Source organism: Schistocerca piceifrons, chromosome X, assembly GCF_021461385.2.
Source record: "Schistocerca piceifrons isolate TAMUIC-IGC-003096 chromosome X, iqSchPice1.1, whole genome shotgun sequence".
Classification (NCBI taxonomy): Eukaryota; Metazoa; Arthropoda; class Insecta; order Orthoptera; family Acrididae; genus Schistocerca; species Schistocerca piceifrons.
In genome coordinates this window covers 238,500,531-238,516,132 of record NC_060149.1, presented here as the reverse complement: position 1 = coordinate 238,516,132, position 15,602 = coordinate 238,500,531, and the positions used below count along the sequence as shown (strand labels likewise).

Genomic DNA, 15,602 nt, shown 5'->3' with positions numbered 1-15,602 from the left:
TCAAGAATTACAGGAGGAGGAAGTATAATTGGGGAAAGCATGGAGATATGGGAAGATACCAGCTGGATTACATCACAACGAGACAGAGATTTCAAAATCATACACAGGATTGTAACACAACAGCAGATATAGATTCAGATCACAATTTATTAAAGATAAAGAGTAGACTGGAATTGAAGAGAATCACCATGGAGAACAAAAGTCTAAAGAAGCAAGACACTGAATTATTGAGATTGAAAATGCATGTCTGAAGTTATCTGTGGTTGTAAATACTGTGATAATGAGTGCCGCAGCAGGCAGTTCAGTTGAAGAGGAGTGGACATCTCTATCAAGGGCAATCACATAAATTGGACAGACAAATGTAAGTACAAGGAAGTTAATTGTGAAGAAACCTTGCATAACAGAAGAAATACTTCAATTTTTGATAGAAGAAAGAAATTAAAAACTGTTCAGGAAAATATACAAAAACAACAATGTAAGTTACTTGAGAATGAAATCAATAGGTAAGTGCAGCAAAAATGTGAGGAGATCAACACAGAAATGGTCATTGGAAAAGATAGATTCAGCATATACAAAAGTCAAAACGATTTTCGGTGAAATTAAAAGCAATAAGCATAAGATTCCAAAAAGAATTCCACTGTTAAATACAAAGGAGAATGCAGAGCGATGAAAAAGAATATGCTGAAGGCCTCTACGAGTGGGACAAACTATCTGCTGACGATGTAGAAAAAGAAATGGGTGGCAGTTATTTGGGGATTCATTAGGAATCCAGCATTAGAGTCAGAGTCTTGGAAAATGTGCAATCAAATAATGTGGAAGGGATGGGAAACATTTCTTTGGAATTTTTAAAATTGTTGGAGGGAAGTAGTAACCAAATGATTATTCAAGCTGCTGTGTATAATCTATGAGGCTGGGGACATACCATCAGACAGTTGAAAAAGTAATAATTCCGTAAACAGCAAGGGCAGATAAACATGAGAACATTCACAACAGTTCTGGCAAGAACAGTATACAAAATAATAAAAAAGAAAATTGAGCATATATTAGACAATGGTCAGTGTAGCTTTAGGAAAGGTAAAGATAGGCAATGCTGATACTAAACTTGATAATGATGGCAAAACTTATGGAAAATCAAGAAATATTCCTAGGAGATGTGGATCTAGAAAATGCAGTGAAAAAAGTAAAATTGTGCAATATGTTTGAAATTCTCAGAAAGACTGCTATAATCTACAGGGAAGTTGGATTATATACAAAATGTACAACAACCAAGAGGGTGCAGGGACACATGCTTTTTATCCTGCTGTTCAACCTGTAGATTTAAGAAGTGATGACAGAAAGAAAAGTAAGTGTCAGGACTGGAATTAAAATACAGAGTGAAAGCATGTCAGTGATAAGAATGACACTACTACCCTCAGTGGAAATGATGAAGAATTACAAGACCAGTTGAATGGACTGAGCAGTCTAATGAGCACAGAATATGAACGGAGAGCAGACCAAAGCAAGATAAGTGTATGGAGGAGTAGCAGAAATGAGATTAGCAATAAACTTGATATAAAAATTGGGGACCACAGAATAGACAAACTGAAGGAGTCTGCTACAGTGGAAGCAAAATTGTACACGATAGACAAAGCAAGCAGACTAGCTGAGGCAGAGAGGACGTTCATTTCTTGACGTCTACTAGTGTCAAACACAGGTCTCAACTTTGGGAAGAAATTTCTGAGACTGTATGTTTGGTGCACAGCGTTATGTGGAAGTGACTCACTGCCAAGGGAAATCTGGAAAAGAAGAGAACTGAAGCATTTGAGATGTGATGCTATAGAAGGCTGTAGGTGGACTGATAATAAATAAGGTGGTACTCTGCAAAATCATTGAGGAAAGAAATATGTGGACATTAACACTATGCCGTCCGGCGACACCACAGTGGTGTCATGCGTGAAATAGCGGTCAACGGCCGGCGACACCGCAGTGGTGTCGTGTGCATAGTATCACTCAGTATCTTTTGCATTCTGTTGGTGTTTTGTTTAGGTAACAATAAGTTACACACGTCAATATGTTGTTTTGTTTATATAAGTACTTGTGCCCCTTCATCGTAGCAGACAATACGATTATTTATGATGAATACGCGGATCAGACGAAGAAGACAGTGCACAGTGGTCAGATTTTGATTGACCGAAGACCAATAATAAATATGAATGATCTCCGGATCCAAACATATTTCCCAAAGACACACAGAGTGTCGAGCATATTGTAGAATTATATATTGGGAATGATCTATTTGTATATATTAGCAATGAAACCAATGAGTACTACAGTCCAAATTGCAATAGAAGGAAACTGGATAAAAAAATGATGCCAAATTTGTCAATGTTACAGGACCCAAACTTAGAAAATGGTTTCAGATTGCTATCCTTATGGGAATTATAAAAAAGCAAGGATTGATGATTATTGGTCAACAAATCCATTGATAAACACACCAATATTTCGCAAAATGATGTCCCGCAACCAATTCAGGCAAATATTATCATTTTCACATTTTTCCAACAACAACAATAAACTGGATAATGCCGACAGGCTTTACAAAATGCAATTCATAATTGATTATTTTCCAAAAAGTTTAAAGAAACTTTTAATCTAAGTCAAAACATCTCAACTGATGAAGGAATGATACCGCGGCATGGATGGTTAAATTTTAAAGTTTACAATCCGTTGAAAATGACGAAATATGGCATAATCTTTCGGATGCTATGTGATTTGAGTAAGGGATACATTTCCTCATTCAAGATATATTCCGGTGCTGGAAGGCCTTTAGCAAAAACAGTGATGGAACTACTGACACCTTCTTATGGAAAGTGGCATAACCTCTACATGGATAATTAATATTACAGTGCAGAATTTGCACGAAGTTACTTGAAAATAAAATTCAAGTTTGTGGAACGATATGGCAAAATAGAGGATTTCCGGGAAAATTAAAGTGCGCAAGAGTCAATGTGTTTGAAGCTTGTCATTAACGGAAAGGTGACATATTCGCACAGATATGGAGAGCTTCGAAAATTAAAACGATATGAATGATCTCTACAATACATAATCCCACTTTGACTGGCACCCACAGAAAATGTAGAAAAACCAATTACACAATAAAAAAACTTGAAAGTGTATTAGACTACAACAAATACATGAACGGATTGGATCAGGCAGACCAATATTTGAGTTATTACCCTATATACAGAAAAACGATAAAATGGTCAAAAAAAATTCGCATATACATTTATCATTGCACATTATTTAATGCATTCCGTACATGTCAATATTTCAATATAGAACACAAGAGCCTCTGATTTCACGATTTTTTATTGAAAGCGTCTGCTTCGTGGATAAAAGACCATGTACCTGCTTCTGAGCAAAACTTGGAAGTTGCCGCTACATCACGTATGTCTCATCACATTCTGGTTGAGAGACTTTCCGGTCACATAAACCAACACCAACTAATACTTATTTCCGAAAAGAATAAACAAAAACGGAGAAACTGCCTTGTATGTTCCAAAAACAAAAAAGAACAACAACAAACTTAATGTGTAAGTCTTGTGGAGTTGTGTAACATCTTGGAGACTGTTTTGCTGCATATTATATGAAAGAGAAATACTAAGTACCAAAGACAATGCTAATAAACAAACATATGAAATAAACAAATTTTGTATTTATTTACATATGTATATCTTTTACATTTCATGGAAGTAGGGGGAAGAGGGTTGAGAACTTAATCTCCCGATAATAATGTCAAGAACGGCCGATGACAAGCCAAGTAATCTGAATTAGTGCTGCCGGAGCCAAGCAAATACAAGACGTGCAGAGGGTAAAAACTATGGGGGGGGGGGGGGGACAAATTGGAATATATCCTACTAATACCTGGGGATGTTGGGCGCAAGTGCTACTACGAGAAGAAGAGGTTGGCACAGGAGAGGAAATCATGGTGGGCTATATCATCAATGAGGTGCAACTCTGGAGAACACATATTAGCAATGGTACAGGAAAGTGTGTATCCCCTACTGAAAAGATACAATAGATTCATCCAATGTTTTTCATGTCTGTTTCTTGGCAGCTGTTGGTACGAAGTGAATCTGATCACAAAGATACTTCCCTTCACACTTATAAGTAATCTACTACCAAGGAACAAATAATACTGCCAACTGTAGGAGCACAACTGTGTTTTTGAAAAGTGTAAAAATACTGCAGAATGTATTTACCTGGCCCATGGTAGGACTCTGCTGCAAGAATCCTTTTCGAGTAACAACAGAAACCTCTAGTTGCCTATTTCGCATGTCAGCCTGAGAGATAAGGTATTCAAATGTTTCATCATAAACAGGGTTGCAGTTGTCCTTCAGCGTCTGAAATGCCAAAATTTAAAAGTAGAATAACCATTAAATATTACCATATATTAGCAACACTATAAATTTTTGTTACTAGTATTATAAAAGTTTGTAATCTAAATAATGCAATGACACACAATAATATGTTACAATTACAATGTTTATATAATTACTTGAGTAGTATACTTGGTGTAAGGCTTGATAGTTGATACAATTTATGCGGCATGTGGGTAACGTAACTTAAATTTAACTATTTCATGCATGTGCTCGTGCCAAGTACTTGTCTTGTGTGGTGTAGTATGCTGTGCTGTACTGTACTGTACTGAACTGAAATATAGTGTGTCATGTTTGTTGCTTCCAATGATGACGATGCAAAAATGGAGATGGTAAAATGTGGTGCCACCACATATCCTAATCATCTCAACAAGCACCCAGCAGACCATCCAGTTTACTGTCCCCAATGGATGGATGAATTACTGTCAACACTGTCACATGTTTACACTCTATGGGAAACTGCAGAGATGTAACAGGAATTTTACTATCATTTCTTCTCATTTTGCTGGCCAAGCTCTACAGGGCATTTTTTCATTGTCAGGATTTGAACCTGCTACCTCGATATCCAACACTTCTGCACAAACATGCATTAGCAATCTCTACTAAAGAGGCAGGTATCAAGGGGACAGTGCTCAGCTGATTTTTTTCCACGAGACTGGATGATGTAACAGGAAAAAGTATGTAGAATTATATTTAAAAATCAACTGCCCCATTTCAAGAATCTGGGATGCAATTAAAGATTAAATAAGGCAAGAAAATTATTTTTACTGAAGCTGTATCTAGCAATTTATTGGCTAGTTTCCACCACATGGTAAATTACCATATTTTTTCTGCTATATATTTCATTGTTTACAGAAAATTATGGATATACGACAACTTAGCAAGAATTCTAAAGAGGTACACAGGTGTAAACAATATACAGCCTTCATCATATTTCATGGAAATTAGTTACAGTACTTGATATTGACTGTCAGTGTTACACCCACAGACATGAATGTACAGCAAATTGAATGTAGTGCTCACATACATACTTGCACAGAGAATATATCACTTTCAATTTAGTAACACTTCATTAAATACAAATATATTTTAACAGTTTAAAATGATAGTGTAACATACAAATTATTATGTGCCTGTATTGAGTGTCATGTATTTTGTAGCTACAATGTTGTATGATTGCTTGTTCTGACAAGTCTGTGATTATCCAATGAACTTGTCACAAAAATACTACATTAAGCCACTGACTGGCCTAGGCATTATAAAACAGTGATGAAGATAAAAAAAAGAGAGGGATGCCCAACATCTTCACGGACTGTTTTGCGAATTCAGAATTCTTTCCCAATAACATAATTTGAATCTTATGCATGTAGTACTCTATTCTATCTAGTGAATTGTTAAGGTGCCCCTAGGAAGACAGCTCCTGTGAATGATAGCATGAATGGTTTTACCAGTACTGCTTCAACATTAAGACTAATTTATCTCTAAAACTGATTCCAAGTAGGCATGGCTGTGTGGGACAATAGTTAATGCATTACTAATATTGGGTATGAGACTATACTTGATTATACTGGAGAGAATCAAATCATTCCATTCCAAAACCATTCCATTCCAAAATTAATACAGAATTATTTAGTGACTGGTAACTGCTTGAGCTTCTAAGAAGTATCTTTTAGGCATTCAGCTGTATTAAGTTTGTTCCATTCAGCAGTCTTCATTCACGATATTTATATCTGCATTAGGTGTTTGATTTTGAAATTATGTACTTCCATCCTCAGAAATCCTTATGGCCATCTGAAGATGGGGTTATATAACCCAAAAAATCAATGATACAGTGTGTAAGTGTGTCCATCATAAATAGAAGACCTGAAGTGAATATTTAAGACGTACTAAACATACTGCTGCTTTAATATGAATCATATTTACAATTAACAGAATAGACTAAATAGTTCTGTTAGATGATTCTGAATCAAGCAAGTGCTGTGCAACTATGCAGCTCCAAATAATTAAGAGTATAAGAAGAAAATGCTAGTATGGATGATTGTGTTATGTTATCAACCTGATAATGTGCCTCTTTAGTCTCAGGGAAATTCACCCTCTAAAATCTTCATTAGCTAATTAACATGTCTGTTCAAAATAAATAATGATTTATTATCACAACACAGTCAAATACCATTGTTGCATTTATTGCTTTAAGCTGACTATGATCAGCTTATATTTAGTAATTTCAACACTTAATATACCACAGGTCATCACTTCACACAGTTAAAAAGTGTGTTTAACAGAGTTTTTCATGTGGCTACACAGATAATTGACTTTGTAAGTTTAAATTACGCTGGCTAAACACAGATTGAATGACAATAACTGTACTGTTTGATTAGTGGACACGAACTAAGATCACAGTATCTGAACTGATTGAATGTTTGCCCACCGCTGACTGACTAATAACATTGTGCCTTTATTGACCGAGTATCATCTCCAGACTTATATTGATTACATGAAGTTTATGTAACTAATGCTAGCCTCCGATTGCTTGTAGCATTGAGTGCCACGACTATTTATAGACAAGAATATTACAGAAAATTACAAATTAGTAAAACGTGAAGTTATTCCAATTGAGATGTTAACATAAAATTCCAGAAAATTTAAACGAACAAACATACAATAGGTGATGAAGTAAGTTTGTTTAACTACTAGATGTATAATTACAAAATAGCAAAATTATCGGTACAGCTTTATGGGAGAGCAATTTAATGTGCACAGGGATTTTTAAAGGTCACTGAAAAGTTTACAGAAAGTTAAATTTTCTAGTTGGAATAATTAACAGATTAACATGTTATTTAAGTGAAAGTATACATTTTCAGAAATGGAAAAATCTGTGCTACAAAACAGTATTACTGGATTTTGGAAAGAAGCACATTTTAAGATTTGAACAATCTGGAATATGAGCCTTTAGAATATAAATAACTTTATGATATAAATCTTTTGGAAAAAGTAAAACATATGTTGAAAAGTGGAGAAACAGGGCTTTCAGATGAAACAAACAAGTTTTAGCATCATTGAAGTTTTACATTCACAAGGTTTGCAGGTTTGGTAAATCATGAATATTTTTTTAAATGAAATGTTTTCATATGAACTATATGTACTACTGTCATTAGCAACCGTTAAATTATACAGTGAGTAACAAAGTTTAATAAAAGAATGTTTCAATAATGGTTTAGTAATTCTATGTACCTATCATGTATATACTACTAATGAAAATATGTCACAAAAATATAGCATCAGGAGTGGTATAAGAGCAAGTAGGATAATCCCACGTTGCTCTACTACAGTTCAGCTAGATTTTCAATCTAGAAGGTGAGACAGTACAAGATGGTTTTGAGTATCAGAGAAAGGTTTAACACCCGAAGTTCCAAGAGCCCACATTCTAGTGAGAATCAAGAAACATATTATTTCCTCCAGAATATGTTTAGTGTTTAGTGTAAATACCAAGGGAAAAAATTATGGGTTTGTACAGAAGAATGCAGATTATTAATTTTTCCTGTATATCACCTACAAACGAAACAGGATGGGGGGGAATGATGCCGTACACTTTGTACACAATGCCACAGATGTACGAAGGCCTGCAGCATCTGGGTGTAGTACTATGTTGTTTATCTGTACATTTTACCTGTTTCACACATTAATTCTGTGATTTCAGAATAAAGAAAATCACTGACTGAATATGGGCATTCTTAGTGTTTTTTCTGAACTTTTCTAGTGGCACAGATTTTACTTCTGTGAGCAGCTGATGTGGATGTGAAAGGGTGTTTAGAACACTGTAACAAGATACTTTGTTTTTGTTATTACTTTGTTCAGTTTTCATAACAGATGTAACAAGTGACAGTTTCTGACACAGATGAGCTGTATGGTCCCACCAGGTGAACTTGCTATGAATTAAAAAACCACGAAGTTTCACCGCACCCACATTATTAAAGAACTCACTATCACCAGGAGAACATAATATTTGTTGCATACTGTTTTCATTTTGTTTATAGTGAAACATCCCTAAGTTATAGTGAATAATACATCTGCTTCATAAACTGCCCGAGTAGGTTGTTACCACACTGGATAATAAGGTTGTCATCTGCCAACAGTAAAAACTGTAGCCCACGCCTGAGAACAATATCATAAATAACACTACTTTGTATTTGTACCTTGAAAAAAAAAAACACACACACACACACACACACACACACACACACACACACACACACACATCTCTAGTTCACAGTTAGGGTAATGATGGTGAGAGCTATGGCAGCAGCTGAACAATAATTTGTGAGCAGTTCTACATAAGCAGATTAAGATTTACAGCAGAGAACCTTCCATTTTGCTTATGAAACCCTCAGCTTAAATTGAGTCATTAAACTTGAAAAAAATATGTATGATAAATGCTCACCAACTAGTAGGTGCAGAATCATCAGTTATAAAACCAAGAATTTCTATATGCTATTCCTGAATTATTGGTCTGTCTCATTCTTATACTATTCTTAGTTTATTTTGCTGTTCATATGGATCAACTCATTAAAATATTGGGCAATATAACTTTCTTCTCTACACTTTCTTATATAAAAGAGTTTACATTGTCCAAATTACACACGTTAGTCATTTTAAATTATAACAGAAACTTACATCAGTTTTTCGTTTGGAATCCTTGGAACGTTCTGGAAGCAGATACAGCTTCACATATGGATCTGGGATACTGTTGGGATCCTTCAGTGGCAGATTACTGAAAGAAGTGAGGAATAAACTCTTGAATGTTGTCATGACAATGTGTCACAAAGTTAACAGTCTTGAACCATGTACAATAACCTAAAATTTATGTGTATATAAAAATATACAGCAACATTTTCTTTCAATGTTGGATAAAACTGGAGATTTCATTAAAAATATTTTCATAACAAAGAAACAATTAATATAGTTCTTGTGATAAAAGTTAATCATGACTAAACCACTCTCTACAATAATGTACACACTGACATCACGGGAACTAATCACATTCTTTTCTGCTGGCATAATGTGCTCTTACTGAAACATCTGTTCTTAATTCAGCTTAGAAAGCTTAGAAAGTACTGCTAATCAGATTGAGGCATGCTACCAATGCTAGATGTTACAAGTTTTCAGTTTAATAGAATCTAGAAGTGTAAGTTGAAAACAAGTGCACCCGACACATATACCAGATGACAAATTCCAAATTGGTATCTAAATCACTTATGCAGTATTAGGTAAAGAGGGTTATATCAAGGCATCTTTACACTACATGTATCCTTCATTGCAGTTCACTATCTTATGTAACCTTCTACTGGGATTAGATGTATGAGAGCACAGTTATTTTACTGAAGATGGGAAACTCAGAGGCTTGTCAAATTTAGTGTTACATATAGCCAGTTCTTTAACATTTGATACGGAACATTTATTGCCAAATTCTTTTGTATTTGCTGCTTATTTATTAGGTGATTCTTAGCAAAAAACAGAATTATATGTATGTAAAAAATAGTTCTCAGCATACATTACAGCTTCTTTACAAACTGCTTGCCCCTCAAGAACCATATTAAATAATATAAAATTGAAGTATGAACTGGAAAATTGTGATAAATGTGCATAGCATGTGAGAACTTGATACCCTAAAATGCTAATTTTCCACATTTCCAACAGAAAAATTCCATCTCAGGCTGCTATTTACATAATATTCAACTTCATAAGTCCAGTTGACTGCTGTGCACGACATAAGTCACATCATTCTATGGGGGATTATGTATCAGTGCATTAACTGTTTTTAAGCAATATCTTTGCTGCTGTTCTACACGGTGTGTATGGAAGCCACATATCCGTTCTTTAGGTGGAAGGAGTATACAGAGGGTCTATACAAGGGCGATGTACTTGAGGACATTGTTATAGAAATGGAAGAGGACGTAGATGAAGATGAAATGGGAGATATGATACAGCGTAAAGAATTTGACAGAGCAGTGAAAGACCTGTCACAACCAGGTCCGAGGAGTACACAACATTCCATTAGAACTACTCATAGCCTTGGGACAGCCAGCCAACTCTTTCATTTGGTGAGCAAGATTTATGAGACAGGAGAAATACCCTCAGACTTAAACAAGAATGTAATAATTCCAATTCCAAAGAAAGCAGGTGCTGACAGGTGTGAAAATTACCGAACTATCAGTTTAATAAGACACGGTTGCAAAATACTGACATGAATTCTTTACACACGAGTGGAAAAACTGGTAGAAGCTGACCTTGGGGAAGATCAGTTTGGATTCCGCAGAAATGTATGAACTCACGAGGCACCCTACGACTTATCTTAGAAGATAGGTTAAGGAAAGGCAAACACACATTTCTAGCATTTGTAGACTTAAAGAAAGCTTTTGACAATGTTGACTAGAAGACTCTCTTTCAAATTCTGAAGGTGGCACGGGTAAAATACAGGGAGCGAAAGGGAAAAATTTGGAGTAGGCATTAAAATACAGGGAGGAGAAATGAAAACCTTGAGGTTTGCCAATTACATTGTAATTTTGTCAGAGACAGCAAACGACTTGGAAGAACAGCTGAATGAAATGGACAGTGTCTTTAAAGGAGGGTGTAAGATGAACACCAACAAAAGTAAAATGAGAATAATGGAATGCAGTCGAATTAAATCACATGATGCTGAGGGCATTATATTAGGAAATGAGACACTTAAAGTAGTAGATGAGCTTTGCTATTTGGGCAGCAAAATAACTGAGGGTGGTTGAAGTAGAAAGGATGTAAAATGTAGATTGACAATGGCAAGGAAATTGTTTCTGAAGAAGGGAAATTTGTTAACATTGATTATAGATTTAAGGGCCAGGAAGTTTTTTCTGAAAGTATCTGTATGGAGTTAGACAGGTATGGAAGTGAAACATGGACAAAAACAGTTTAGCCAAAAAAAGAATAGAAGCTTTTGAAATGTGGTACTACAGAAGAACGCTGAAGATCAGATGGCTAGATCACGTACCTAATGAGGAGGTACTGAACAGAATGGGGGAGAAGAGGAATTTATGGCACAACTTGACTAGACGAAGGGATCAGTTGGTAGGACACATTATTCTGAGGCATCATGGGGTCACCAATTTAATATTGGAGGGAAGTGGGGGGGGGGGGGGGGGGGGGGGAAATCCATAGAAGGAGGCGAAGAGATGAATACACTAAGCAGATTCATAAGGATGTAGGTTACAGTAGTTACTCGGAGGTGAAGAGGATTGCACAGGATACAGTAGCATGGAGAGCTGCATAAACCAGTCTTTGGACTGAAGACCACCACCATCACCACCACCACCACCACCACCACCACCACCACCACCACCACCATTACTTTACGGTTGCCAGTCATCTGTATTCAGAATTGAGTTCAATACTGTGAATGATACTTTTCTTCCACTTTATCTCAACTGTACCATTTCAAACGAAGTACATGACAGGGCCAGGGCTTAAGGCTGATACAGATGTCAGCAATATGCAGTTAATGGACATCATTCATCTGTCATTCTTTCAGCTAACGTCCCACAATGTATTCATATTTCATTACTACTTTGAGCACATTGTGTCATTAGGTTCATATGAAACTACTAATCTGACATCACATTGCTCTCTGATGTCTTGAAAATATACAATGTTCACTGTGTACTTATCTATCTGTGTGCATTACAGCAAATGAATAAAGCAACCTTTCTAGCAAAACACAGTAAATGGAATGGAGATCAGTTCTGCTACCCACTCATTATTATTGAACTTTGCTGTGATCACAAGTCTACCATTAAATTGATATAATTTACACAAAGAGGTTTACGATAAAGTGTCAAGAAAAATACTATGGAAATATCTGGCCAGTTATGAAACGCAAGGAGTTGAGAAAGTAAGAACAGTTATCACTTTCCCACTGTATGCTACACATTTACAAGCAGTACACAGTAAAATATATAGTAAGTACTAAAAATAGTTATAGTAGACCCACTAAATACTTACACAACCCTGTGGACAACAACAATTAATCTCTGACGCTGCTGGCTGTAGCGAAGTGTCAACTGTATTCGGCCCAAGTTATATTCTCCAGCAGATCTGCAAACATTTATATTTATTGATATACATTTGTTAAGTAATGCTGTTAATGGAACAGATTCAATACTTATCAAAATAATGAAATCATAATTTTTTCTTAGGTTGCATAGCATATAAACACACACATTATGTGAATTGATGAAACTTTGTTTTGCTTGCATAGCAACAGCCAATGAGAGTCAAACAATTGTGGACTAGAATAAAATACTTGTTTCTAAAGGAATACATTGGCTTATTGCTAGAAGACTGGCCTGTTATTTTTATTGCCAGTAGCAAATGATATTCACAGCTGACTGTTAAATTATTTAGAAAATCTACCTCTATTTCTGGGTCAAAGTTACCTGTCAATCTTGGAGATCATGTTATATAGCAGAATATTACATGTTACATGACCTATAAATCATGTATTAGCTGCTTTTTTATCTTCCATGGAGAATTTTAGTGACAGGAAGATCAGGCTTAGCATCTTGATAAAATTAGCTTGACTGACTCTTCAAACAGAATGCATATTGTGAGAAATAGAACGTAATACAAAAAATAAGCAGATCAATTAAGTTTTTGGAGTAATCATCTTAGATTGCCTGTTAGAAAGGACATAATTATTACCAAAATCTTGATGAATAAAATAATTTTGGGCATTAGGCCATGTCATTGCAAAGCAATGCAGCAGATAAACTGTTGATGTTTTGATCGACTTGCTGCAATCCTCTTCAGAGCCAGAAGAAGACCACAGCAAGTCGGTTGAAACATTAATAATTTTGTTGCTTTAGTGCTTTTACAGTGACACAGCCCAATATCCATAATTATTTTATTCAAAATGACACTGGCTGTGGAAGCCTACAAACTTATATGACCAAAATCATTAACATTTAGTATGAATAATTTTTTTTCATTCAAATTTGATCCAAGAGTAACACACAACCTGTGACATACAGCATTTAAATGGCATTTAAGGTATATTGAAGTATGTTTAAATTTTTTTAGGTTCCTCCAGGAGCGAAGAGCGGAGGAGAATCTTGAAGTGCAGAAGTAACGACAAACAGACACACCATGTTCATCTGTCTTTCTACCGAAAAGTGAAGCCAACTGTGAACCAACAACAGCATTGCCATGGTTCTCTAGTTGTTCATCAATTAGGAGTGTGACTTAACAATCAAGTTACTGATAAAAAGAGTGAAAATATAGGAAAAATCTATAGAAACTATAGCAAATAATAATGAGGTGAAAAGAGTAATTAAGGTTAATGACAGACAAAATGGTGCACAAGAATATCTACCTAAAATAATGGAGAGGAAGAAGTAACAGAGCAAGGAAGCTAAATCAGATGAGAAGAAAAAAATGAATGAAATCACCCTGGAAATGAACATGTACATAGAAATGCAAACATAATGACCCCAATAAATCTATTACAAGCACAAGGCTACATAATGTGTTTCAGAAAATGTTGTCAAAATGTCACTGAGCAAGACAAAACAAACAAATGAAAAACAGTAGGGTGTGCATGATGTAAGTGAACAAAGATGATACCTACATTGATTTGTTAAAGAACCTAGGAAAGAACTGAAAAGGATCAAAGGTGATTTGTGTAGAAAACAGGGCTAGTGCTGTGTGGTTTGTCAGAAATTTTTCTTGACCCCATAATGAAGAAAGTTACAAAGAACCAAAATTAACACAATGCAGCAGATGATGACAAAAGGTGTAAGCATACCCTTGCTATGAAGGTGCCAGAATGCCAGAAAGAATTCATAACTGAACACAAAAATTCATTTCCTCGTGTGATATTTTGTGATACTCTTAAGGAGATACTGCAGAAAAGTACTTTGCAGCAGATTTTAATACATCCAAAAATGTATTAACCCTTTTCAGATACATTAAGAGGCCAAAGCATTTCTCCAGAAAAATAGTTTATATGAATATCTTCTTAACAACTTCAATCTTCCATGATACATGAAATGACTAGCATGACAAATTGTATGTGTTTGAGAAAATGGATAACAAGGAAATGTTGGAAAAGCAGGAGAAACATGTGAAACAGAAAGTGAAAAATTAGGATATGTTCAACGGAAAGGCATATCTTGATAAGTTATGTTTATAAAATTTGACTTCAAAGCTGCAAATACTGTTGCTTTTTCTGACAAATGCCATGTTTAATAAAACAAGAATTTCCATTTACACTCTTACAATCACTGCAAGTACTATGAAAGTTAGGCGGGAGGTGAGAAAACTTGGATTTCATGGTCAAGCGGCTGTTCGTAAGCCATACATCATGCTGGTAAATGCCAAACGCCCCTCACTTGGTGTAAGGAGCATAAACATTGGACAATTGACCAGTGGAAAAATGTTGCGTGGAGTGAGAAATCACGGTACACGATGTGGCAATCCGATGGCAGTGTGTAGGTATGGCGAATGCCTGGTGAATATCTGCCAGTGTGTGTAGTGCCAACAGTTAAATTTGGAGGCGGTTGTGTTATGGTGTGGTGGTGTTTTTCATGGAGGGGGCTTGCACCCCTTGTTGTTTTGTGGAGCATTATCACAGCACAGGCCTACATTGATGTTTTAAATGCCTTCTTGCTTCTCACTGTTGAAGAGCAATTCGGGGGCGGCGATTGCATCTTTCAACACGATCAAGCACCTGTTCACAATGCACGGCTTGTGGTGGAGTAGTTACATGATCATAACATCCTTCTAAAGGACCAGCCTGCACAGTCCTGACCTGAATCCTACAGAACGCCTTTGGGATGTTTTGCAATGACGACTTCATGACAGGCCTCACCGACCAACAGTGATACCTCTCCTCAGTGTAGCACTCCATGAAGAATGGGCTGCCATTCACCAAGAAACCCTCCAGCACCTGACTGAAAGCATGCCTGTGAGAGTGGAAGCTGTCTTCAAGGCTAAGGGTGAGCCAACACCATACTGAATTTCAGCATTACCAATGGAGGGTGCCATGAACTTTTAAGTCATTTTCAGCCAGGTGTTCAGATACTTTTGATCACATAGTGTATGTGTAGTGAACAACATCAGAACTCATTTAAAAATGATTATAATGAGAACAGTTTATGG

General features: G+C 35.9%; 1 protein-coding gene across 2 annotated transcripts in view; it reads right to left on the bottom strand.

The window, feature by feature from the left end:
- Positions 1-15,602, bottom strand: part of LOC124721308 (extended synaptotagmin-2-B) — a 192,070-nt gene that overhangs the window by 3,859 nt on the left and 172,609 nt on the right. For both annotated transcript variants that reach the window (XM_047246219.1, XM_047246220.1), the window contains exons 17-19: positions 12,447-12,539; positions 9,090-9,186; positions 4,242-4,382 (exon numbers count right to left, since the gene is read on the bottom strand). In XM_047246219.1, the coding sequence (XP_047102175.1) occupies positions 4,242-4,382; positions 9,090-9,186; positions 12,447-12,539 (331 nt within the window). The remainder of the gene's footprint in view (positions 1-4,241; positions 4,383-9,089; positions 9,187-12,446; positions 12,540-15,602) is intronic.